The 25,885-nt window shown below is 38.2% G+C and overlaps 1 protein-coding gene across 4 annotated transcripts in view; it reads left to right on the top strand.

Moving 5' to 3' along the window:
* Nucleotides 1-25,885, top strand: part of scube3 (signal peptide, CUB domain, EGF-like 3) — a 233,014-nt gene that overhangs the window by 195,483 nt on the left and 11,646 nt on the right. For all 4 annotated transcript variants that reach the window (XM_062053222.1, XM_062053221.1, XM_062053223.1 and 1 more), the window contains 6 exons: nucleotides 2,309-2,431; nucleotides 10,985-11,101; nucleotides 21,762-21,884; nucleotides 21,989-22,105; nucleotides 22,200-22,295; nucleotides 22,382-22,498. In XM_062053222.1, coding sequence (XP_061909206.1) covers nucleotides 2,309-2,431; nucleotides 10,985-11,101; nucleotides 21,762-21,884; nucleotides 21,989-22,105; nucleotides 22,200-22,295; nucleotides 22,382-22,498 — 693 coding nt within the window. The remainder of the gene's footprint in view (nucleotides 1-2,308; nucleotides 2,432-10,984; nucleotides 11,102-21,761; nucleotides 21,885-21,988; nucleotides 22,106-22,199; nucleotides 22,296-22,381; nucleotides 22,499-25,885) is intronic.

Here is a 25,885-nt window from a genome sequence, read left to right as displayed (position 1 = left end):
TAGAGGAAAGAACAGGAAAATAAACTAAGGCAGCTCTGGCGCGGGAAGATGTTGGCTTGCTGCCTGCCGGCCACTTCTGAAGACCGGAAAACAGAATGGAACAAGGACAGGACAGGATTATTTTGTTCCATTTCGGATACATTTATTTCACCAGATGATGGAAACTCCCACTGGAGCCCAACGGCTTGTTTGGAACTATGACGCAGGACTGAATCCAGTGCCAGAATCGGTGCCAAGGCAGAAAACTATTCCAGGCGAGAATGGACATATGATATATCGGTTTGGTATTGGCTTTGAATTAGGGCTGGGCGATATGGCCTTTTATTAATATCTCAATATTTTTAAGCCATGTCAAGATACACGATATATATCTCGATATTTTGCCTTAGCCTTGAATTAACACTTGTTGCATATAATCACACCAGTATGATGATTCTATGTGTCTACATTAAAACATTCTTGTTCATACTGCATTAATATGTGCTCATTTTAAACTTTCATGCAGAGAGGGAAATCACAACTAAGTCAATTTACCAAAACTGTATTTATTAAACAGTTATTAAGCAGTGGCACAAACATTCATGTCATTTCCAAAACAGAAACTGCAAGATTGTCAGAGACATTTTAAAACAAGCCATTAGTGCACTTTTGTGCATGATGTCACTAAGATGACATATCAAAACAACACTAAATTAAAGTGTACTTTTTGTACAGAACGCCACTACAATAGTTTAAAACAAATAAAGTGCACTTTTGTGCATGATGTCACACAAAATATTTCAATAACTGTCAAATAAAAATTAGCTGCATAATAGGAAATCTAACAGTGTATGTGCTTCGCTATGTGGTAGTTTACTGCGGACGTTATCTCCTTCTGTTGTTGTCTATTTTTTCATACAGTGTTGATGTGGAAATGGTTGCTTCGGCATTTTGTGGGTGTGTCACCGAACGGAGATGTTGACATGCGGAGTTTCAAGCACTCTTCATTCTGTAGTGGGTGACTTTTCAAATGATGCTACATTAGTAGAGCTGTTACTTTTTGTAGCAACGCTTTTGCCGCATACTTGACATATTACGGTTGTCTGTTCGACCTATTTCCGCTTGAAGCCAAACCACCGCCAGACTGTTTTTCTTGGGAATTAATTCTTCCTTCATTTGTTACCAGATTCGCACCTTCTCTCTCTCGTATTGCCACTCGCACCTCTCCGCTAGCATCACAGCTAACGTTAACCACGCTGCTACCTCTCTGCTCCGCGAGAGCGTATGACGTTGCACGCGCGACAGTATGTGACGTATGTAAGAAGGTGCGCTTGTTTTACGTCTCTGTGAGAAGGAGAGACAAGAAAGAGTGAGAAACGCCTGAAGTGTAATGCCCGCAGCTACAAACTACTGCGTGAGAACGTATACTCGAATATCACGATATAGTCATTTTCTATATCGCACAGAGACAAACCCGCGGTATATCGAGTATATTCGATATATCGCCCAGCCCTACTTTGAATATAAAGCACTTACTAATCGGAAGGAGATGGCTAATGAGGATTTGGAGGCTTGACTGTATCCTATTAAAGCCTCGTGCATGCTACGTTGAGCCTGGGGATTTTCTGCTTGGACCCAGATGACAGATATACAGTAAATGTGATGAAGAATAGCATTTAACGTTGATGCATTAATGACCTTGAACTTTCAATTCAAATGTTGTGCTTTGTCACTAAATCCAACGATAACTATTCATTTGTATGGCCATGGATTGAAAGTCGGGTTGAGACAGTAACGATTAACATGGACACAAACTAAGTAACATCGACCAATCAGTGGGGATATTATAATTTTTGGCAACGTTTGTCAAATGATTGTCATTGAGAATGACAATTGCTATTATGAAGCGATCATAACCTGCAGGACGATGGACGTTAAACAGAAACTGAGTGGAACAATGCATGTGGACTGAGGCATCGCTTGGTGATTACGTTTGTCGTTAAAGTTAAATCAGTAGATACATGCAGACAGAGACTCAAGAGAAATCCAAGCCAGACACGTTTTAGTGGATCCCAAAAACTAGATAGAAAAGAAGTTTGGTCATTCTATAATTTTATTGGTCTTTGTGTTTTTGCTAACATTAGACAGCCAATTATACAACCTTTGCACCCAAAAGAGACAAAGATTTTTGCTACCTCAATGTCACAAAATGAATTACAAGGTACAAAGGTTAAAACTTACTTCATAGGATTAAATAAATCTCTCATTAGACCTTTGTCCCATGATTGTGTTTGACTCTCCTGTTGATGATGGTTGTTCTCTGTCGCAGACATTGACGAGTGCCGTCTCAACAACGGGGGCTGCGACCACGTGTGTCGGAACACAGTGGGCAGCTTTGAGTGCAGCTGCAAGAAAGGATACAAGCTGCTGACCAATGAAAGAACATGTCAAGGTAGGTGTCCCAACTGGAGCATACACCTTTCATAACAGCTGTACCTCAAAATAATGGGCCCAAATCTACCCAATTTACATGTTAGTCTATACTATTGGTGGACCAGCCCTTTCTTCTTGAGTAAGCAATAGTGTCATGCTAATATATGTATATATGTATAATATTAAAAGTTTAGTTTAAAAACATACATTCATTGGCTATACGTTTTTAGCCTCTGAGCTCGTTTTTGTAGGTTAACAAGCTAATCATTTCTATTCATGGCAATGGTTGACAAGTAAACACACTAGACAACTACAGGGTGAGGCCGGGAGCAAACAAACAATCAATCAATCAATCAATGTTTATTTATATAACAACAATTATTCCTTATTTGTACTTGAAATCAGACTATATAGTTTGGGTGCATATGTCTATTAAGGCGCTGAGATCACAAACACAAACGTCTGTTGTGGTGGCACACAGGTGTTGGAAATCACTGTTCAGATACTAAAAGCACTCATTCCTGGATAAATCAAGCCACCTCAACAACATCTGGTCGAAAAAAGAGACAAGCAGGCTGGAACCACTGAGCTGTGTTTTGCCTCATGCAGAGTGGAAAAACACGCTATTCTTTAATCCAGTGTTTGTTGACTGAACATTTTGTCCTAGTTATCGTCAGCAACCTATTTTTCCCCGACTGAAATAGGACAATAATGAGTCAAAACAAATGCACGCTGACAAAAACAATGACTGAGAAAACTGACAATTTGGTCGACGAATAAAAACGAGTCGAAAATAATTGACACCGACGAAATCCAATCCTATTTATTTTTGTCTCCAGGTTAATGGGATAAGTTAGGACTCTATCCAATCACGGTAGCATGCAGGAGAGAGGCGGGGGTAAATCATGGCAGGGGTCCAATCAGGACTACAACTACAAAGACACAGTGTTTAACTTTTTCACCGGGAAACAAGAATATATTGTAGGAATGTAACGATAAACGGTCATAATGCAATTAAATTAATTTAAATGATCTAAAAACCAAAAACTACACTTTTATTAACTCTTGGGCTACGGCGGATTTACTGGTGCCCGCTTGCTAGCTTAAATGCTAACATGAAAACAAGAGACATACGTCTTTCCCTATTAAAAACAACATATCCCAATCTAAACTTCTACAGACACAATACTGTCTGAGCAACTAAGCTATTCAGTTGTGCACATTGAACCTACAAGCTGTGCCTTCTTAGCACGGAATTATGATGATCGATCTTTTGAACATTTGAACTGTAAATGAATGTTGTGTCTTTGAACCGCTTCGATCAAATCCCAGCAGTAGTAACGCTAGCACAGCAACAACAGGTACCAACACCACCTATCATGTCAAAGATGCTACCACCTTATAAATTATAATGAATGCCTTGTCATTTAGATGACCTCAACCCCCCCGCCCCCAACCCCACCCACCTCAACCTCCTCATGCTCTCTCAGGGAGAGCATGTCCCAAATTCCAAGCTGCTGTTTTGAGGCATGTTAAAAAAAATAATGCACTTTGTGACTTCAATAATAAATATGTCAGTGCCATGTTGGCATTTTTTTCCATAACTTGAGTTGATTTATTTTGGAGAACCTTGTTACATCCAGCGGGGCATCACAACAAAATTAGGCATAATAATGTGTTAATTCCACGACTGTATATATTGGTATCGGTTGATATCGGAACCGGTAATTAAGAGTTGGACAATATCGGATATCGGCAAAAAAGCCATTTCATACATCTCTATATATATATATATTTTTTTTTTTCAATGCCTCATAAAACCTCACTGTTGGCTTTGTAAGGTCATGTTACATCCAAACTAAACAAAGTTGGTGCTTATCCACCTTTTTTTTTTTTTTTTCAAATAAGATTTGATAAGAGAATCAATAAAGAACCAAATCATTAAGCAGAATCGAAAGTAGAATCGGAACCTGAAAAATGTCATTAATACCCATCCCTAGTAATGGTGGATTTCCATTCCATTCCTTTTTCAATGGCCGGATCAATCGTATTCGGCTTTGGTTGTGTGCATTTCGTTCCGTCTTCTCCATGACAAGGGTGAGTCCGCAACACGCAAAATGGCCTAATGAAGGACTGTGTGAGTGCGTTTGATTTAATGTGAACAATTGTATTGGTTCATCACATGGAAATTTCATTGGTCTGATGTGTCGAGGCAAAATTTACCATATCTGTATAAAGCACAGGGTTCAAAAGTAGTGACTTATTGTCCGGAAATGTTCCTTACATTTGCATGTCCTCCTCCCAGTATCGTTGCATCAAGGCAAACACACTAAATGGATTGCATTGGCTATTTCGCTCATTTAAGAGACACAATTCTCCATGCACGAGCTTCATAGATCAGCTATACTATCAAATTTGCGCGTGTTTTAATACAGGCAAACTTTTAGTAAATCAGCCCCTGTAGCTCTCTGTCTGCTTAAGTCACTTTGTCACTTCAGATCTATTTTTGATTCAAGGCTTTGTAGACTTGCAGAGATGATTGTGAAAACGTCCATCCAAGGATGGAAAACAAAGTGTTTTTTTGTGCAAACCCAAAATTTTTATTGGTGTTATCCTTGTTTTGTCTCTACAAGACAGTTATATTGATGCTTACCTCGGACCGAGTTCTATCTCATCAGAATCAGAGCAAATCTGAGTAATCTCTTCTCTGAATTTTACTCATTTGCCACTGTGGTGCACTTTCAAAAAAAGTATTAATTTGTCATTCTGCATTAATAAAAATATAAGCTAAGAAAAAGGAGACAAATAGAGTGTACTGACCTGATTTACAATCTCCGTAGATAAGTAAGCAAACAAGAGAGTGAGTTTTTTGCACGCTGAGTGTGACATGCTGTCAGTGAATGCTGAGCCCTTCGTGACATCAAATACATTTAAATAGCTGTTTAGTGTCCCGGTGGGGTGTTGAGATGTGTAAACTGAATTCTAAAGTTATCTTGGTTTAAACAGTCATGTGTTTCCTGGTTGTCTGTGGACCGTGGCCCATATATCAGGATGGGGCATGTCTGTTGAACCGCTGCCAGCATTCCTCCACCCGTTAACGCCCTTCTACGTCTCGTCTGCGTCTCCCTTCTAATCCATGTGAGGGCAGTCTGGGACACATTCCTCACACCCCATGATTGCTCCACACAGGATGGCTACAATAGAGGTCTTACCTAAAGTAACATTTTTGCTTTACTCCTACTTCTAAGTATAGTTGGATAAACAGCAATAGTTTATACAAATCGACTGATTATTTTTGGCTACACTGAAGGAATGATACATTCCGTGTCCTCATTCCTTGCACTCCTGATGCTGTCCTGCCCACGTCCTGCATACTTCACCTTAGCTGACTAATAAATAAGGGTTAGCGGAGTCACAGATAGAACATATACTCAGCAGCATAAACAATATAATGATAACTTGTGCACTGACTTCAGTCGCCCTCGATTGCAACACCTTTTGAGAATATATTCAGTCAGAAAGCTTAAATCCCATCATGGGTCATAATTTGTTTTACTTTGTGCTTAGTACTGATTCAAAAGATTTAAAAGGGGAACATAAAGAACCTGACTCTGGTTGAGCACAGGTGTCAAGCCATCTCCTCAAACTTTCAGTATTTATTGTTCTGCCCTTTACAGAAAAGCGATTCATTGATGAAACAGAGGTTTCGCTATAGATCACTTAATTTTTCTTCTAAAATCAAAGGATTTCAAATGACAAGACAATTGGACAATTATATTCCTCTAACTTTGTGGAAATAGTAACAAAACAGTAATATAAGGGCCTTTTCTGTGCCACTCAGAAAGTACACTCAACAAAGGCCGGCTTGGATGAGTTTGGTGTGAAAGAACTTGAGAATCCTAACCTATAACCATCTGGCATCGAACAAGAATATAGATTGTCAGTCGGGCCCTGTGACTTCTGACCCCACATGAGCTTCTGATTGAAGTGACTAAAACGTTCATAGACATCCAGTCCATATCTTTTTTTCTTGATTCATTTCAGATGGCCAGGTATCCCAACATTTTTCTCTATATGGTGGGTATTCAATGAATTATTTTTGAATACAGTCAGATGGTCAAATGCATATCTATTGCTAATCTAAAGTATATGTCTTAATGATGGGCGCGAACAGACAGTGGAGTGACGCTCATTGCTAAATTGGGGCCAAAGCAGAATTGTATATTATTTAACTCAAAACTTAAATTAAATGCATATTCTGGACTACATTTAGAGTTATTTTGGATGCAAAAAAATAAAATAATAAAAGAATAAATTTAGAACATTCATTTGACAAGGGAAATTTGTGGCAGAGCAGGAAGGACTACATTTGCCTTAAAATTTCATATAAAGTACAGTCATTCATTAATTGCCATTTTTCATGCTTCTTTCCCCCTCAAACAAATACCTGCCAGTATGCTTACACTGGTCCAAGTTCTTCTATACAACAGGAGTGTTCCAGTGTTTTATTATGTCTAATTTGCGGCAAAAATGTTAGTGTCTCCCGCGTGTGGTTTCATTCCTGTGCCGGATTTTGGCTCCCAGGCCGCCAGTTGAATAGCCCTGTTCTACATTCTATATCCGTAAGAATCATCAACCAAGTTTAGATCATTCAACATGTTTCTTGTAACTCTTATAAAAATGCCAACATGGCACTGCCATATTTATTATTTAAGTCACAAAGTGCATTATTTTTTTAACATGCCTCAAAACAGCAGCTTGGAATTTGGGACATGCTCTCCTTGAGAGAGCATTGGGAGGTTGGGTTGGGGGGGGGGGGGGGTTGAGGTGGATGGGGGTAGAGGGTAGCAGGGGTGTATATTGTAGCGCCCCGGAAGAGTTAATGCTGCAAGGGGTTCTGGGTATTTGTTCTGTTGTGTTTATGTTGTGTTACGGTGCGGATGTTCTCCCGAAATGTGTTTGACATTCTTGTTTGGTGTGGGCTCACAGTGTGGCGCATATTTGTAACAGTGTTAAAGTTGTTTATACGGCCACCCTCAGTGTGACCTGTATGGCTGTTGATCAAGTATGCCTTGCATTCACTTGTGTGTGTGTCAAAAGCCGTTGATATTATGTAACTGGGCCGGCACGCAAAGGCAGTGCCTTCAAGGTTTATTGGCGCTCCATACTTCTTCCTACGTCCCTGTACACAGCAGCGTTTTAAAAACTCATACATTTTAGTTTTTGAAACCGATACCGATCATTTTGAAACCGATACCGATAATTTCCGATATTACATTTTAAAGCATTTATCGGCCGATAATAATAATAACGGCAGTCCGATATTATCGGACATCCCTAATTATAACACTTTTATAGAGCACTAATTTATTACTTGGAAATCCAAAAATCTAACACTTATGGATGTTTCCACTATTGTATGTGTTCACCCCTATAAAAAGTATGTAAAAGTAAAATAGCAATATATTATACTTTTATTTCAATATATTTCATTGTAACATTCATTAGTTCATTACTGTCATTAACTTTCTGATTGGGAAAAGTAATGTGGTTCTGCTGTCCTTTAGTGATGCAAAGGAGAACTGCACTTTTTTGGGAATTTTGCCTACCATTCACAATCATTATGAGAAACATGACAATGGTTGTTTTTTTGTTTTTTTTTGCATTCTAAATAGTAAAAAAATGCGATCAAAAGTTTGCTTACAATAGAGCCTATTGGAGCCGCACAATTTCGCCTACAACAGCGTTTCTCAAAGTGTGGGGCGCGCCCCACTGGTGGGGAATAGAGACATGACAGGTGGGGCGCGAGGAACGGGAGGAAATTTCACTTTCACTTTCATTTTTTTTATTTTTTATTATATTCTTAGATTTTTTTTTTATACTATGCTTTCATTTTCTATACACACTGTAAATCACGTTGTGATTCTGTCTGTGAAATCCGCTGTATAAATAAATGTAAATTACTTATTTTTCCTGTAGGCTTTAAATTTCTAGGTAGGAGCGAAAGTTTGACAGACATAGCAACAGTAACTAATGGGGGCGGGGCTAAGCGGAAGCTTTGTGAATGGCGAGTCACTGTGCGAGGATTTGCTGTTTTGCAAATACATAAAAAATAGAGCCACTGCTGATGAGCTGTTCGGGATAATGGACAGTTTCCTCAAAGAACACGACCTTAAATGGGAAAACTGTGTGGGCTTTTGCTCTGATGGCGCACATACCATGGCAAAGTCAAGAAACGGGCTGCAGGCTCTAATAAAGAGGGTTGCGCCAAATGCGCATTGGACACACTGTGTAATTCACCGGGAAGCACTCGCGTCAAGGCAGCTCAGCCCCGAACTCAATGAGGTTTTAACAGTGGCAGTGTCAAGCCTGCAACCCCGATTTGAAAAGCTGTGCAGTGCAAAACAGGCTCATTGCAGCCACTGATGCTGGAGTACTGTAAAACTCATGTTCCTTTGCCCTGTCTTGCCAAATGCATATAGCTCCTCCTTTTTTTTTTTTTTGCAAAGATTGCAAAGTGGCACTTTTATTTTTATTTATTATTGAACTTGACGCAAGTTATTTGATTTATTATTGAACTTGATGCAAGTTATAACACTTTTATTTGATTTATTATTGAACTTGATGCAAGTTATAACACTTTTTTTTATTTATTATTGAACTTGATGCAAGTTATAACACTTTTGTTTTATTTATTATTGAACTTGATGCAAGTTATTTTATTTGATATTGAACTTGATGCAAGTTATACCACAGCTGCACAGTTATTTTATTGATTATTGAACTTCATGTTATTTTATGTTATTGAGTTTGAATGTATACAACTTGATGTTACTTGATGTTCAATACATTTGAAAATGTTAAGCTTGGCATTAGCGTTCTGTTGGGGCGATGGGGGCAGGTGGGGCTTGAAAACTCCCCCTTGTCCAAAGTGGGGGATGACAAAAAAAGTTTGAGAACCACTGGCCTACAAGGCCTTTAAAAAAAAACATCTCCATTGAGGTTTCATATACATGTTGTAAGTATATAAGTAATTTAGTAATGGGCACATTTATAATAACATTTAATATTTACGAAGTTTGCTCATTTTAAGCAAATGCGTTGCATTAATTTCAATAACGCATTACAAGGTTTGCTTTTTTTTCTTAATCACTGTTTATTACTCACTGCAGACTGTATGAGAGCCAACAAACATAATAAAACATCACAAACTGTACAATGTCTGCTGTCATTAGAATACAGACTGCTGGGATGTTCAGACATTCCCATTTAGGTGAAGAATTGTCTCATATTCCTCACAAAGAAACAGGGTTGGAGGGTGGGGGGTACCAAGCTTCATTTCGTGTCGTCCTGGCCATTTTCGGGTCTTAAATGGTTTTCAAAGTGTACCAACTTGTTGGAATACCTACTCAGACTACTTCTGTGCTGGTGAGATGCATAATTTATGATCTAGAATAAACATACAGGAAGCAGGGAAGTGAGGAAGCAGCAGACCACCTGATGATAGGGACACAAGAAAGTGATCATGTCGCCGCTATAAATAGTTTGTCTACGTTAGCGCTTATAATAACAATATCAATAAGACTTGTTTAATATTGAAGTTATGAAATGTAAATGAAGTATTGTTGGCAGCTTTTGAATGTTTATTTATTGGCAAAATAGTGGCGCTCCCATTGGCTCTGCTGTAAGTGGACATTTATTTACGTTTATTTAATATTTAAAATGCATCAAAAATGAAATCTATCCGTCGTCATGTCTTTCATAATGATTGTGAACGATAGGCAACATTATAAAAAAGTGCTGTTACCCTTTAAGTACCAAATAAGGTTCCACACATTCCATAGCTTGGGTGCTCAATTCACAACACTTTGCAAGATTGGGTTTAATATATTTTCTTGCCCGTAATAAGATAATTTAAGGCTCAGATATCTTTAAGATAACTTGGCATTTCATTGAACCCCGATTGCTGTAAAATCGTGGCCCCATCCGATTGATGGCAGCCAGCACATGGATGGTAACATAAGCTTTTTAATAGAGCTTTTTATATGAATCTACTGTATGTGATCCTTGAGCCCAAAGTGACTGACTTAGAAAAGTGGCCGACATCACAGGAGCAAAGCCTCTGCAAAGCATTCAAAACGCTACACAATTGATTGTGTAACAACTGTCACTCACAGTGACTTCACATTATGGGGGTGGCAAGCAATCTCTAGGCATTTATGGTATATTTTAGAGAACAGAAATTGATTGACAGGTTTTTTGAAAGAAGAAAGAAAAAGCACTTTGGCACCTATTATCAGCTGACTGCTGCTGGGGCTGGTCGCCTTTTTCAAAAGTATACTTTGAAAATTCAATTTCGGCGCATCAAGATGAAAAATCATTGTGACTGCAGGAAGTCAACCGCAGGACCAAATGTGTGTTTTTTCTTTTTTTGTTTGTTGTTGTCATGACATGTGATTCAACCCATTGAACTACATGACAAATAAGATAGTCAGCCAGGAAAAGTGGTCTGGATGCCGCGATTTGTGGTTCATGATTGACGGTGACATTTCTGTCTTTCCATCTTGTGCAGACATCGACGAGTGCTCCTTTGACCGTGCCTGCGACCATTTCTGTGTCAACTCTGCAGGAAGCTTCCAGTGCCTTTGTCACAAGGGCTACGTCCTCTACGGCCTGGCGCACTGCGGAGGTGAGCCAGCCTCGTCTCTCGGCTCGTCATGTAAATCTCCTGTCCATCACGCTTCTTTCTCTTCCGACACCTCTTTGGTAACCCCCAGTTACTGTTGAACAGGAAGAATTGACGTATTCATGTAAGAAGGTGTAAGGTAGGAAGGTAACAAGGTAAAGGGTTGCCAGATGTCTTGGTTGTCCTTTATATAAACTGTTTAGTGTTCTTCAAAGAAAAAAGACATGCTTTGTAATGAGATGCTTGTAAGAAAGTCTCCAGTTTTAAAAGTTCCAAACCAACAAATAAACAGGATTAGTTTTTTTCTATATAATTTCAGGGTGTACAATCGTTACACCATCCAACTCATTCATCTGAATGTCACCACATTGAGAATATCAACATGAAAACATCCCTGCATACAACCGCATCTTAAGAGAAAATGTAACCAAATGCTTGGTGTGATGGATTACCCAGCTAGTTTGAGTCTCTGCAAGTTGATTTCCAGAAAGCCTGAAATGAGCAGAAACAGGTGGCTGCCCGGAAGGCAGGAAATCAATCTTAGATGTTGCGTTACACTTGGCAGCCATGTAAAGCGTAGGTGATTTGTGCTGCAGTTAATGGACTACAACATGGTTTTAAAAAAAGTGTTAGACTATGTGACTTTAAGGTCTAAGACATCACTGCACTGTGGAGGTACTGTCGTAAGGAGGGAAGTGTGAATGTTTCAGGGGTGGACGTGTCAGGAGCGTTCTCCATAGTAAAATGTTATGTAAACCAACAACAACAGTGCTCATGCACCTACAGTGGAACCTCGATTTACTAAGGCCTCTATTGCCACCTTTTCGGTTTATGAACGTTTACATCGTGCCAAGTATGCCTCTGTGTGCGAACCATGTCTTGACGTACAAACGCTTCATTTAATTATTCATTCATTTTGCATGCTGCTTGAAGCCATCTGGGGCTGTCATTTTGATGACATCATATCCTGTACATACGTTTTTCGACCATTTCAGAGGGTTTCGGCAGCAAGCTGCGCTTCTGACGTGTTTATTTCCACAATTTCCAAACCTTGTTGTGTCAGCCTGTCTTAGATATCACTTTGTGTGATCAGAAACCCTTTAAATGTGTCAAAACTCTCACAGTCTCACAGTATAGCTTTGGGTTGTTGGACAACCGCTTTGAGCTAGCATTTTAGCTAGTTAGCCTGGGGTTGCGGCACCTTAATTTCGAGAGTTTTATCAGCTAAGGCGGCTTTAAATCCTTAATTGTGATGAGACCGAAAAAGATGCCACAGCGGACCTTTATTACAGCGAAGGAGAAGGCACTACCGGAACACAAGCTGATGAAAGATGGCCTTACACTGCTAGATAGTGCTAGTGCTAGCAGTGACTACGTTTATCACTCCCAATGTTCAACAATGCCACAAATACACAAGGTAAAATGATTTTCCTTTTTTTGTTTTTCATTGTAGCAACATAGTAGTTAACGTTTTGTGTGTGTGTGTGTGTGTGTGTGTGTGTGTGTGTGTGTGTGTGTGTGTGTGTGTGTGTGTGTGTGTGTGTGTGTGTGTGTGTGTGTGTGTGTGTGTGTGTGTGTGTGTGTGTGTTGATTGTTGAGCCATTATGCCCTTATTATGTTGGTTTGAAATAGGGACTTGTCGAGGCTAGAACCAATTATTTATGTTTACGTTGCTTCTTATGGGAAACTCTGATTCACTGTACAAACTTTTCGGTTTGCAAACCATGTTAAAAAACCCACTAAATACACAAATCGAGGTCCCTCTGTACTTGCACGTGCAAGCCCTCGCTGTAACACACAAAGTTCTGTACTAAAACACTCTCCATCCATCCATCCATTTTCTACTGCTTGTCCATTTCGGGGACAAGCCGTGTGCTGAGGAGCCTATCTCAGCACCAAACATGGCAAAAACATACATTTAACCCCAATTTCACATCAGTTTTAGGCTTTCATTGATATAATATTGTATTCATGTAAAGGATATGATATGTTACTTCACTACTTTTAGTGTGTTATGTTTGGTACACATTTGGTGAAAATTAAGCATTTTAGCAAAGCAAATGCAAATAGTGCCTCATTCTCTAAATACTATATCATACTGACACAATATATAACACAGTTTTACCCCCTAGAAAATGAGTATGAGTTATTTTTGCATGAGATCTTATTACGTGCAAATCAACAAGTGACACCAAGTAACCGACCTGCTGAGATACAGCCATGACACAGAAAACGGATCCAAAAAAGTGTCTCAAATCATGAGCAAATTAGTTTGAACTTGTCATTTTAATTAAAACGTAGCAAAAGGGAGCCCTAGGCTTTTGTAGAGTTTGAAGATTTTTTTTCTCCCATATGAATATGCAATATATGTATGAAAAAAAAATTCATAAATGTTATATATAGTTAATATAGCTTTAAAAGTTTGACAATAAGGTTGCTTGAATCGAATTAAGATTGTCCAACTACCTACAACGCCCCCAATCAAAAATATGAAATGGTTCATTCCACCTAGCTTGGAACACTTCACTCAACACAGAAGTCATAATGCCATTAATGCTCGCCTTTAAGCATTCACACACAGCACCAGCATTTTGGAACAAGGATGAGACGATAGAAGAAAGGTAAAAATATAATAAATCAATTTGTGGCAGTAGGAGAAAATTATGTGCACGTTTCGTTTTTGCATCTAATAGCACGTAACTGTGGTTCGCGCAAAGACCCTTGAAACGGAGGCATCACTAGGTTTAAAAGACAGGGCAGACTTATTTCCCAGGAGATGCACTAATAATAATATAATCATAGTAACAATAATGTTTTGTTATGATTCATATTATCCACTGATGATAATCCTATGTGTATCAACTAATTTATACTGAAAGGAGAACTGCACTTTTTTATTTTATTTTGCCTATCGTTCACAATCCTTATAAGAGACAAGAATGTCTTTTATTATTTTAAAGACAATAAAATAGCTTGCAAAATGCGGCTAATGGAAGTCACTGTTGAATCCTTCAAAACCCTCCATCAACATTTTGTATACACACTGTATATATATAATGTAGTAACAGACACTATGTACAATATTTACCGTATTTTGGTCATTTTTAGCAATACCGGAACGTCTTTCTTCAGCGTATTTTTTCCGTTTCCATACAGCACACTTCCGACTTCTGCAACAAACGCAAGTGTTTACTAATCATGGCAAACTTGGTAATAGATAACGAAGACTACTATTTTTGGACAAATGAGGATTTACAACCTTATCTTTTTGACACTGAATATACGGAGGATGAACTGCTGATTATAAAGCGAGCACGAACAGGGGATGAAACGTTGGAGCAGACGGAAGACGAGAGAGTGAGGTTGGCATGATTTGGTCACGCTGCAAATGTGGAACTTTGAGCCGAGCAATGCCGAATTAATGGCCAGCTTGACCAAACAGACAACTTTCTATCGAGAAAGTCACTATATCATTATTCATGATACATGAAGGACATCACCCTACAACTACAGTACATACGCTGTCAAGCTAACTGTGTACACACAAAACATGAAATGTGGGCTAACACTTTACAGATAGTGTAATATGATTGTTTATGTTTTTTCATTCAGTACAGATTGTTGTCCTATTGCATTGTGTTGTGTATTACAAACTCAAAAGCCATTCATTTGTTGACACAGTTGCTAGCTTACCTCTTGCCGTAGTTAGCTAGTTTACGATATGTTGCCAAAATGTTCCTTCGCTAGCAAAACCGTTCCTCTGTGTTCTCTCTTACAATATCAATGTTGCCAAAGCTTGGTTATTATACAAGTTACGGAACGTTTTTAGATGCATTTTCAAAGTGATTTAGAGGCAGAATGCATTGCTCCCATTAGCTGCATTGCTAGCCACCTAGAACGAGCCGATTATTAAACAAACGGAAAAAAAACGTTTGTGTTATTGTCGCTCATAAGGATTGTGAGAGAGAGGCAAAACATTTTTAAAGAAGTGTAACTCCCCTTGAACACTCTGAAGGACAACTTGACATATTTACTTCTTATTCAAGTCAATAAAGACAGATTATATGATTATTTAAATGTGATTTATTATATATAATCAATTTGGCTTCCTTTGTAAAAACAAAACACAATTATTTAGAGGTTCATCTAGATATATTCTATATATGTTAATCCCGTCTTTAAAAAGGTAGACACCTGAGAAAGGTTTTTGAATGTGTTTTAAAGAGCTGATTTTAACTAACCCCATGCAATAATAAAAGTTTTTAGTGCTTGTAAATACTAAGTCGGTGTGGCCGGGGGCCAGACCTGGCCCACCACATGATTTTGTGTGGCCCAAGAAAGCATTAAAAAAAATGTGTGTTTTTTCTTTTTTTTTTACTAAACGCATTCGGTATTTAAATTTTGACAGACGAAATGCATATCTTTTAAACATTATTGTTATCTGATGCTGACAAATATAATATTATTACATACTGTATTTCAAAAATATTTTTGTAAAGATAAAAATAGATATCTGCTTGTCTCCTTTACTTATGGTTTTAAAGCAGGTTATCCATTAATTTGTACGTAAAAAAAAAAATCCAATAATCAAATGCGGAGGCAATTGTGTAATAATATCATAAGTTGATTATACATTTATATTAGAGCTGTCAAATATATATATATATATATATATATATATATATATATATATATATATATATATATATATATATATATATATATATATATATATATATGTATATATATATATATATTTATTTTTATTTTTTATTTTTTTTAAATAAGTTGCATTACGCTTGAATTTAGATTAATCATGATTAATCACAGGTTATGACCAGCGTGCATAATTTAAATTATGTTAAAAAAGCAGCCCTTACAGCATTGTGGCCCTCTATGAAAACTAGTTTGACAGCTAAGATTGATGGTATCTGTTTTAGCCAGCAGTCATTCATTCACTTGCATATTGAAAACATGATTTTAAAATGATATTATGCTTTTTTGTTTTAATACAAACTTTTCAAAAACGGCTCTTGAAAAGGAGGGGTCGTCTTATCGCAGACCTGGGCATTCTGCGGCCTGCGGGCCACATCCGGCCCTTTGTGCGTCCCTGTCCGGCCCGCGTGAGGCCAATCATAAATTACAAAATACATTTTAAAAAGTATCTATGTCGAGTCTGCTTTTGTTTTGAAAAGCGTTATTTGTATTACTTCCGTGTGGACGTATGCGCGTGCGTGATTGTGACTGAATGTGAACAGCTGCAATCACAAATTACAAAATAAAGTTGAAAAAACATCTATGTCGTGCGCGCAATACAACTGTGCTGTTTTTATTTTGAAAAGTGTTATTTATGGGCGTATGTCCGTGTGTAACCTGTGAGTGAAGGTGCACAGCGACAAGTGATGCACGGTTTACACCCGAGACGCTAAAAAGAGAAAAGTTGATGACGAATGGCGTGTTTTCAACAAGACATGGACTGCTAAGCAACATTCCCTCTAAGGTGCGCGCCTGCGCAATTGCGCACTGCTCAAGCGTCCTCTGCGCACAGCAAATATATGCCGCGCACCAAATCAAACCCATCTGAATTCTAAACAAAATAAACACATTTATTCTGTGTAATTTTGCACTGCAACTCTGAGTGACAGTGACAACAAGCGGCCCTAACGGTGTTCGTCAACACCGTTCAATTGAACACCGTTCAATTATTGTAACGTCTATTGAGATGCTTCGAGGCCAGGAATTATATCGATCACTTTATTGAGCAAAACTGTTTATATTCGGCCATAACCACACCAAAAACATGAGTAAAACACTTCTATCTCGAAAAACTAGTAATTTTCTGCCGTACAAACCAGGCCAAAACCAACTTGTCATCTGTCACCAACACGCATACCACTAAACCACTGGTGCGTTTATGGCCACACAAAAAGTCGGACAACTAAAACACCACACAAAGTTACACTATGACTCCTCAGTCATACGTGTGCTTATTTTACTGTCATTTATTATTAATGTTAATTTATTTATATTAATCATGGAATGCTGTTACTAGAGAAAGTTACAGGAATGCACACTTCATCCTATGCTTACATTTCATTGTGCATCATGAGCAGTGGCGTGCCATCACTAGAGGCAGGGGAGGCGGGGCCTCACCTGCCATCATGGAAAGAAAAAAAAAAGAAAAAAAAATTAATTAAATTGTTATATGTATCCAGTGATTATACTAAAGTTATTTTCCATTTAACTTCACCAGTTTTAGATTATTTTTATTTTTATTTTCACATTTGCCGTTCAAATACTGAGAAGAGACGGTGCGGTGATCACCAGCCAGTTGAGGCACTTGTGCCTCACCATGGATTGCGACTCGGCTAACTGCTGGCCTGCTGTGCAGTGAGACCGTATTGCTATATGAATTATATTATACATTTCCATAGTTTAGTTAGCTGAGGTATATAATGTTCAGTGTATTTTGTCAACAACTGTATGTGTGTAACGTATTTTTAGTGCTGAGCGATCATAAATCTGCTGCGGAGACACACTGTGTGAGGCTCGTATCATAACCCCGCCTCCTGGTGCCAAGCACCTCCGCCGCAGAATGCACTGCCCGACGGGAGCGCCGCGGCCACACCAACCAAAGCCCACACCCAAACCCTCCACGTGCAAGACCGAATCCACCCAAAAAAAGTCACTTAACAAGAAGCCAAAAAGTGCAAAAACAACAATGCTCGCGCTGCAGGAGCCGCGAACAACCGCAGGGACACAACATTAGGTACACCTGCACTGCAGGTTCATATGTTTGTAAATCTGACTGTGATGATGCAGTCGTGCCTCACCAGACATTAACCTCACCGCACGCCACTGATCATGAGGATGTTTAAGGGGAACTAAATGTGATCTCTGAAAGGGGTACAAATGATTTCCAAAGCAGTGCTTTTGGTATAAAGTTAAGTTAGGTTAAATGAAAGTATTATTATTATTATTAATTATTATTATTATTATTATTATTATTATTTATCTTACGGTGTATATATGAAAAATAATATTGAGCAAAATTTAATTGAAATATTGTCGATGTGGCCCTCCAGCAGTACTCGGGTTGCTCATGCGGCCCCCGGTAAAAATTAATTGCCCACCCCTGTCTTATCGTCTCATGCTTGGATCAATACTGTATCTCAAGTATGTAAAGTATAAAGACAAAGCTATAGTGATAAATAAATGTAACAATGTAAGGCACTATTTTGCTCCGTGTGGACGCACACACTAAAATGTCTGTTAGTTGAGAGAATAAAAGCGTCCAAATTGGATTTGCAAGGCTTTTTCTCCCATGATGGACAGTGATCAGGCCACACCGAGCCGCTGAGAAGAGAAAAGACGGTCGGACATAAATGATTCGCTACAAGAGCACCGATGATAAATGACTCTGGTGGGCTTTTCATTGCCGCTGTCGGAACTATTAGATAACCCTGGGGATTTATGGCACTCCCCACCGTACTTTCTCACTCGCCGCTCATAACTAAGGTTAGGTTGCCCCTGGTGTGCTCCCTCAACCCCAAATATAGCCGCCCAACAATCCCGGGAGCCGGGCTCAGTGTTTAACAATAGCCTCCCACTCAACAAACCCAGTCAGGTCGCTGACCTGCCGTGGAGTTCTGTGCCGAGACCTGTCAGCATTCTTCCACAGTGAGAGTTCATGCAGCCATTCTCTCTTCCTCGGCTTGCAAAACAATCTGCTCACTTATCTGCTAAGAAAATACACTCTGAGATGTTGTGACTTCATACCTCCTCAAGTGTTTTTTCTAAATGTTCCCGGTTTCATACAAGCAGCTTTGGCCTCGGCACAGACACATTCCTGTGGTGCGAACAAACGTGAGTGTGCATTTATTAACGTTCATTTGGAAACTGTGTTAGAAAGTCTTATGGAAGAATTCCCCCATTTATGTAAAGACATCAGATTGTAATAATCCATAAATTTGACAAAACTCAAACAATCAACGGCGATTTAAAAATGGTCACATTTCCATGAAGTCTACTAAAGTGCAGGCATTGATTCAGAATCCCAATTTGTCTTATTATTTTTATTTGTTTTGTTCCGTCTTCAGTTTTCTGGACTTGTGTGTGTGTGTGCATGCAAAGAGAAAAGGCCTACGGGGGTTTCATTGTATTTCAAGTATAGAAGAGAATAAAAGCAGGGGGAATTGCTCACAATGTTTCCGAGCCGCTCTGGCCGACACGTCAACACTTGATGAGGTCATCATCCTCTTCGGGGACTAAAGAGGCATGCAGACACGTTTTATTCAGGGTGAATGATTGAATGAGGCAAGAAGGAAGATTTCATATCAGCAGTCAGCATCATCAATTACGAACATTGTCTGCGTCTTCACTTGTCTGCAGCTTTCATACATTTCCCTGTCTTGCTTAACACCCTTCTCCTTTGAAGTATTTTAATGCTTGTAGCTTTTGAAGGGACGTTTAGTTTTTTTCCAACACTACTCTTCCTTATTGTGTCGTTTTGATTGTGAATTTGAAAGTGGCAACATTAGCGCATATTCCATCCATTCATCCATTTTCTATGTCTAGTTTCGGGTCAGGACAGGGGCTAGAGCAGGGGTGTCAAACTCATTTTTTATTGAGGGCCACGTCACCCTCAAAGGGCCACATTTAACAGTGAATATATATGAATATAAACAGTCAATAGCCTTGCTACACACTTTACAAAAGCAACTTTTTTTGATTTTTGATTTTTTTTTTTTTACAGATAACTTGCTTTGAAATGATAAGTCAAGATGACAAGCCAGTATTTAAGTGTTTATTTTTGATAACCAAAGTTCTACAGGTGTAGAACATATGCAATCGCCTGTGCATAATTATTTCTATTAAAATTGAAAGAATAAATACTTTTAGCCAGAAAGTGCTTTTTTTATTTCTAGCCTTTCGCAGACCACATAAATGATCTGTTAGGCCACATTAATGTTGTGGTGGGCCACTTTAAATGATTTGGCAGGCCACATAAATGACATGGCGAAATACATAAAATTAGTGCTACATTAAAATATGTAGCAGACAACATTAAATGTTATGGTGGACTACAGAAAATGAAGTGGTGCACCACATAAAATGACGTGGTGGGCCACTTTAAAAGATTTGGCATGCCACATAAATGATGTGGCAAAAATCATAAGATAACGTGGCGGGTCACTTTAAAATGGCTTTAAATTTGTGGCGGTCCACGTTAAATGTTATGGTGGACCACATAAAATGATATATATATCATTATTTAATGATATATATATCATATACCACATAAAACAATTATTTGGCTGGCCACATAAATTAAGTGGCTAACTACACATGGCCACATTAAAATATGTGGCAGACAACATTAAATGTTATGGTGGAAGACATAAAATGACGTGGTGGGCCAATTTAAAATATTTGGCATGCCACATAAATGATGTGGCGAAAATCATAAGATAACGTGGCGGGCCAATTTAAAATGACATGGCGGACCACATTAAATGTTGTGGTAGACCAATTTAAAAAAACTTGGTGGGCCACAGGGCCACATTAAATGTCGTGACGGACCACATAAAATGATGTGGCGGGACAGATTTTGCTCCCGGGCTTTGAGTTTGGTACCTGTGGGCTAGAGCCTATCCCAGCATGTAGGGATGCTACATTTTTTACTACTAGCCATGTATTAAAACATCACCATCATTTAATTGTAAAAGTTTCACTAAACTATGTGTTTCAGTCCTCCTCACTCGGACATAATGCTCGTACTTTAATTTCAGCACAAACTGCATGAATCCAAAACAAAGTTACACTAGCAGTGCATGTGCTCATACACACCTATTGAGAGACACGCTAGTATGCTGCATTATCTTAAAAGTGGCAGCGGGATAAAGCAGCTGACTCTTTCCCACCAACAATAAAGCTGAAGTCGGCAGTGTGGGAACATTTCGGGTACTTAAAAAATGACCATGGAGCCATTGAAGACAGTGGTTCATCATCCATTTGCAAAACCTGCCAAAAGAGAGTTGCAGCTAAAGGGTCTAATATGTCCAATACGGATCTAAGATGTAATTATGTGTGTTCCAGTTATCATTAACACAGATTAAAGTTAAACTAAATAAATTATTAAAAATTAATAAATAGACATGATGACAATTACACTTGAGTTTTCCCCTAAGGGATTAATAAAGTTAATCTTAGTCTTGTATTAATAGTCAAATTAGGATTTTTGTTTTTATTATCAATAACACCTATTATTATTTGTTACAGTATGATATTATTAAATTATTGTTATTTCCGACAGTATTAAATAACATATCATCATTATAAAAGGAAAGTATGTGATTTTATCCATTTTTTGTTGTGAAATTTATCAAAGGATAATAATCGTGAAAGTGTAATTGTTACATACTTAGACTATATTCGTAACATCCCTACCAGCATGTGCAGCTTGGACTTGTGACTGATTTGAGAACAAAATGTTACACTTTCCAGTTCTTAAGACTCCTCATCCACACCTACGAGAAAAACTGTGTCTAAATGGTCTACTTTTTTCGCCGTCGTGTGTGTGTTGTCTTTTCTTGGATATGAATAAGAAAGATGCACAGGTGGGTATACAAATGCACATCCACTAAATCCTATCTATTTTCAGATATTGATGAATGCAGTATAAACCGGGGAGGTTGTAAATATGGCTGCATTAACACTCTGGGGAGCTACGAGTGTACCTGTCCACCTGGATACAAGCTGCACTGGAACAGAAAAGACTGCATAGGTATGTAGTAGCACTGTCCCCTAGTGGTAAATAGAAATTTGCAGTTTAAATCCCGGCTCTGCATGCACTGCTTTGATTGATAGGTATTGTGTTTTATTTTTTAGAGCTAGTGAAATGTCCTCCAGGCCTTGTTGCCCCAAAGGCTACTCTCACCTGTAGCAAGACAGGCAAGAAAGAGAGCTGCTCTCTCACCTGTGCTTCCAAGGCACACTATCTGGCAGGTATGTAATTTGCCAACTTGAGCACCACAGCACAAAACTGGAAACATTTTCATTAGTTTTCTTCTTCTTTTTCTTTCTGCATGTCCTCATGCAGAGTCTGACAACAGCTATTCTGTGAGCTGCGGGATACCCATCGTCAGAGGGAAGTCCCCCTCTAGGCTCAACACCAGCAGCAGTCAGAGCTGCATAGGTGCCGACCTCTAAACGATTCTCTCCTGTCAGCCATGTGTTCGCATGTCTTTGCATTCTACACACTGTTGCTGTGTTTGTCTGTAGAGACTTTGGCGCCTCCAGTGAAACAGACAGCGTCATTCAAGATTAAAAATGCCAAATGCCACCTGCACCCTAAATTAACTGGCAGGACTGAGGACAGGGGGCGGACTATAGGACCAGGTCAGTGTCTGCAAACCCATAATCATGATAAACAAAGCCATTAATTAAGGGATGTGGTACATCACAGCATAACCTCCTAAACAGGGCTCTCTGCAGTGGACAGATGAGTTTTGTATAACAGGGCAATTATATATTATGTGTAACTCTATCAAACTAAATTGACCATCAATAAATGTCCACGGCAGAAGACACCGGTTGTACAGTAAAAGCAGTTCAAGTACTTAGCAAAAATGACCTTTGGGATACTGACCAGAATAAGGATGCTATTATTAAAGCTATTTATCTGGACTTTCCGTTGGTGTTGTGGTGTTCCAGTCATAACATGACGACATTGTCACATTATTGCTTTTCTGTCAAATCATCTCACCTGCATTCTTGGTGGAAAAGTCCAATATTTCACTATCAAAAATTGTAATTAGGCAGCACGGTGGAACAGAGGTTAGCGCATGTGCCTCACAATACAAAGGTCCAGAGTTCGATCCCGGGCTTGGGGTCTTTCTGTCTGGAGTTTGCATGTTCTCCCCATGACCAAGTGGGTTCCCTCTGGGTACTCCGGCTTATGCATTGTCCACATCAGGAATAATTGTTTGTGAATGTTGAATTTTCATCATATTGTCAAAGTTAAAGCTCTGTCACTTGAAAAAATATTACTGAAATTCCTAAAAAAGACAATATTATAAGGTAGGGATTGGAATTTTATAACAACTCACAATTCGATTCCACTTTTTGGGGTGGGCAGCACGGTGGTACAGGGGTTAGTACGTGTGCCTCACAATACGAAGGTCCTGAGTTCGGTCCTGGGCTTGGGATCTTTCTGTGTGGAGTTTGCATGTTCTTCCCGTGACTGCGTGGGTTCCCTCTGGGTACTCCGGCTTCCTTCCACCTCCACAGATATGCACCTGGGGATAGATTAAATTGGCCCTAGTGTGTGAATGTGAGTGTGAATGTTGTCTGTCTATCTGTGTTGGCCTTGCGATGAGGTGGTGACTTGTCCAGGGTGTACCCCGCCTTCCGCCCGAATGCAGCTAAGATAGGCTCCAGCACCCCCCGTGACCCCAAAAGGGACAAGCGGTAGAAAATGGATGGATAGAAATTGTAGTGACTGCTTTGCTCCTTCAGTAAGTAAGTTCAGTTACAGAATGCACATATATTGTGACGTAGGTAGATTACTACGTCGCGCTTGGAAGCTTGCTGCTTCACTACATTGTAGATGTTTTCTGTTTTGGTTTTCTTTTTTCAGCATATTTTACATATTTTTGGCCTGAATTAAGCATGTTTTCCATGATAAAAAAGGCTAAATGAACTAAACATATCAATAGATGAGACCAAACCAAACAGAGCGTATTGTTCGTTATCGTGGCCACTGATTGGCTCAGCCTCAGGCAGCATCCAGTGCTGTGAGTTTCCAGGGCTCTCATTAAAAGTAAAAACATATTTAAAAGGTTTTTAAGGGTGTAGTTATGAAAATATTTGATCTATAATGAATAATTCCTACTTTGCTTAAATTATGTTACCACTGTCAAGCCCATAACCAATTTACAGCGATAAACTAATGTTTTACTGTAAACTGGTGGTGAAGCCTTACACTGCAAATTATTTGCCACTTGCCAAGATTTACAATTTCATTTTTAGAAAAGTCCCTAGTTTTAGGAGCTATTTACGTTATAATCTTAATGTTAGCATGAATAATTATATTTTGTTTATTTTAGTATAAAAATAAAAAAAATAAGCAAATAACTATTCAAATAAGATATTTTGGTTTCCCCCACAGAGAAAGTGTTTAAAAACTTGTTTAAAGATTATGCAATGTCCCAAGGATGCTGAATTTTAGAATTGCAAGTTTAATAATGCTTGTTTTCACAATATAATACTTATTTCTAGCTTAAAGGGGAACTGCACTTTTTTATTTTATTTTGCCTATCATTCACAATTATTATAAGAAACAAAAACACATGTATTTTTTTTAAAAAAGATTTTAAAGATGATAAAAAACGCTTGAAAGATGCTGCTTATGGAAGTCACCGTTGTAGTCTCCAAAGCCCTTTAAAACAATTTCAAAACCCTCCAGCAACGTTTTATATACACACTGCAATTATATATATATATATATATATATATATATATATATATATATATATATATATATATATATATATATATATATATATATATATATATATATATATATATATATATATATATAAATAAATATATATTATATATATATATATATATAAATATATATATATATATATATATATATATATATATATATATATATATATATATATACATACTGTATATATATATATAATGTACATATATATACATTATATATATTATTCTTGTTCTTAGAAATGAAGGCTATTCCACAAAATTGTTTGGGTGACCCCAAACTTTTGAACGGTAGTGTATATATATATATATATATATATATATATATATATATATATATATATATATATATATATATAATATGTGTGTATAATTATAAATACATGTACATACATATATACCTTCATAACAATACGTAATATGTTCAATATTTACTGTATTTTGGTCATTTTTACCATTTCTGGGACAGATTTTTTGTGTGCATTGATTTCTGTTTCCATAGCAGCGCACATCTGACTTCTGGCAACATGTGTGTTCCTATTTCCGAAATCAAACAACAGTGTGTGTTCTAATCATGGCAGACGTGGTAACAGACAAAGAGGACGACTATTTTTGGACAAATGAGGATTTACAACTTTATTACTTCGAAGCTAAATATATTGCTGCTTATAGAAGCGAGCACGAAGGAAGAGTCAAACGTTGGAGAAGACGGAAGCCGAGAGAGTGGGATGAAAGCGATTTTGAGGCTATAAATATGGAACTTGGAGCCAAGCTATTTCGACATATAGATTGCTTACCCAAAAACAACAGGAACTGTCCCCGGCCAGCTGGAGTCACTTTGATATCGATCATGATAGACGCAGCACGCCATGCATGTTAGTACAACTACATTACATACACTGTCTGGCTAGCTCAGCTGTGTACAAACAAAACAGGAAATGTGGGCTAATACTTTCCAGATACTACAAACGTTTGTATAATGACTCTTCATTACAGTATCTGGAAAGTATTAACATGAACAAGTATTACTTGTTCATGTTTTTCAGTCAGTACAAATTGGTGTCGTATCGCAGCGTTGTGCATTACAAACTCAAACGCGTTATGGTCATTGACGGTTTTTGAATGCATTTTTAAAGTGATTTCAAGGGAGAATTGATTGCTCCCATGAGCTGCATTGGTAGCTATCAAGAACAAACCGGTTTTTATATGTTAGAAAGCGGAAAAAAAACTAAACTTTTGTCTTCTTGTCTCTCATAATGATTGTGAACAATA

The sequence above is a fragment of the Entelurus aequoreus genome, linkage group LG07 (assembly GCF_033978785.1).
Source record: "Entelurus aequoreus isolate RoL-2023_Sb linkage group LG07, RoL_Eaeq_v1.1, whole genome shotgun sequence".
In the NCBI taxonomy this organism is placed as follows: domain Eukaryota; kingdom Metazoa; phylum Chordata; class Actinopteri; order Syngnathiformes; family Syngnathidae; genus Entelurus; species Entelurus aequoreus.
This window is presented reverse-complemented; position numbering and strand designations above follow the sequence as displayed.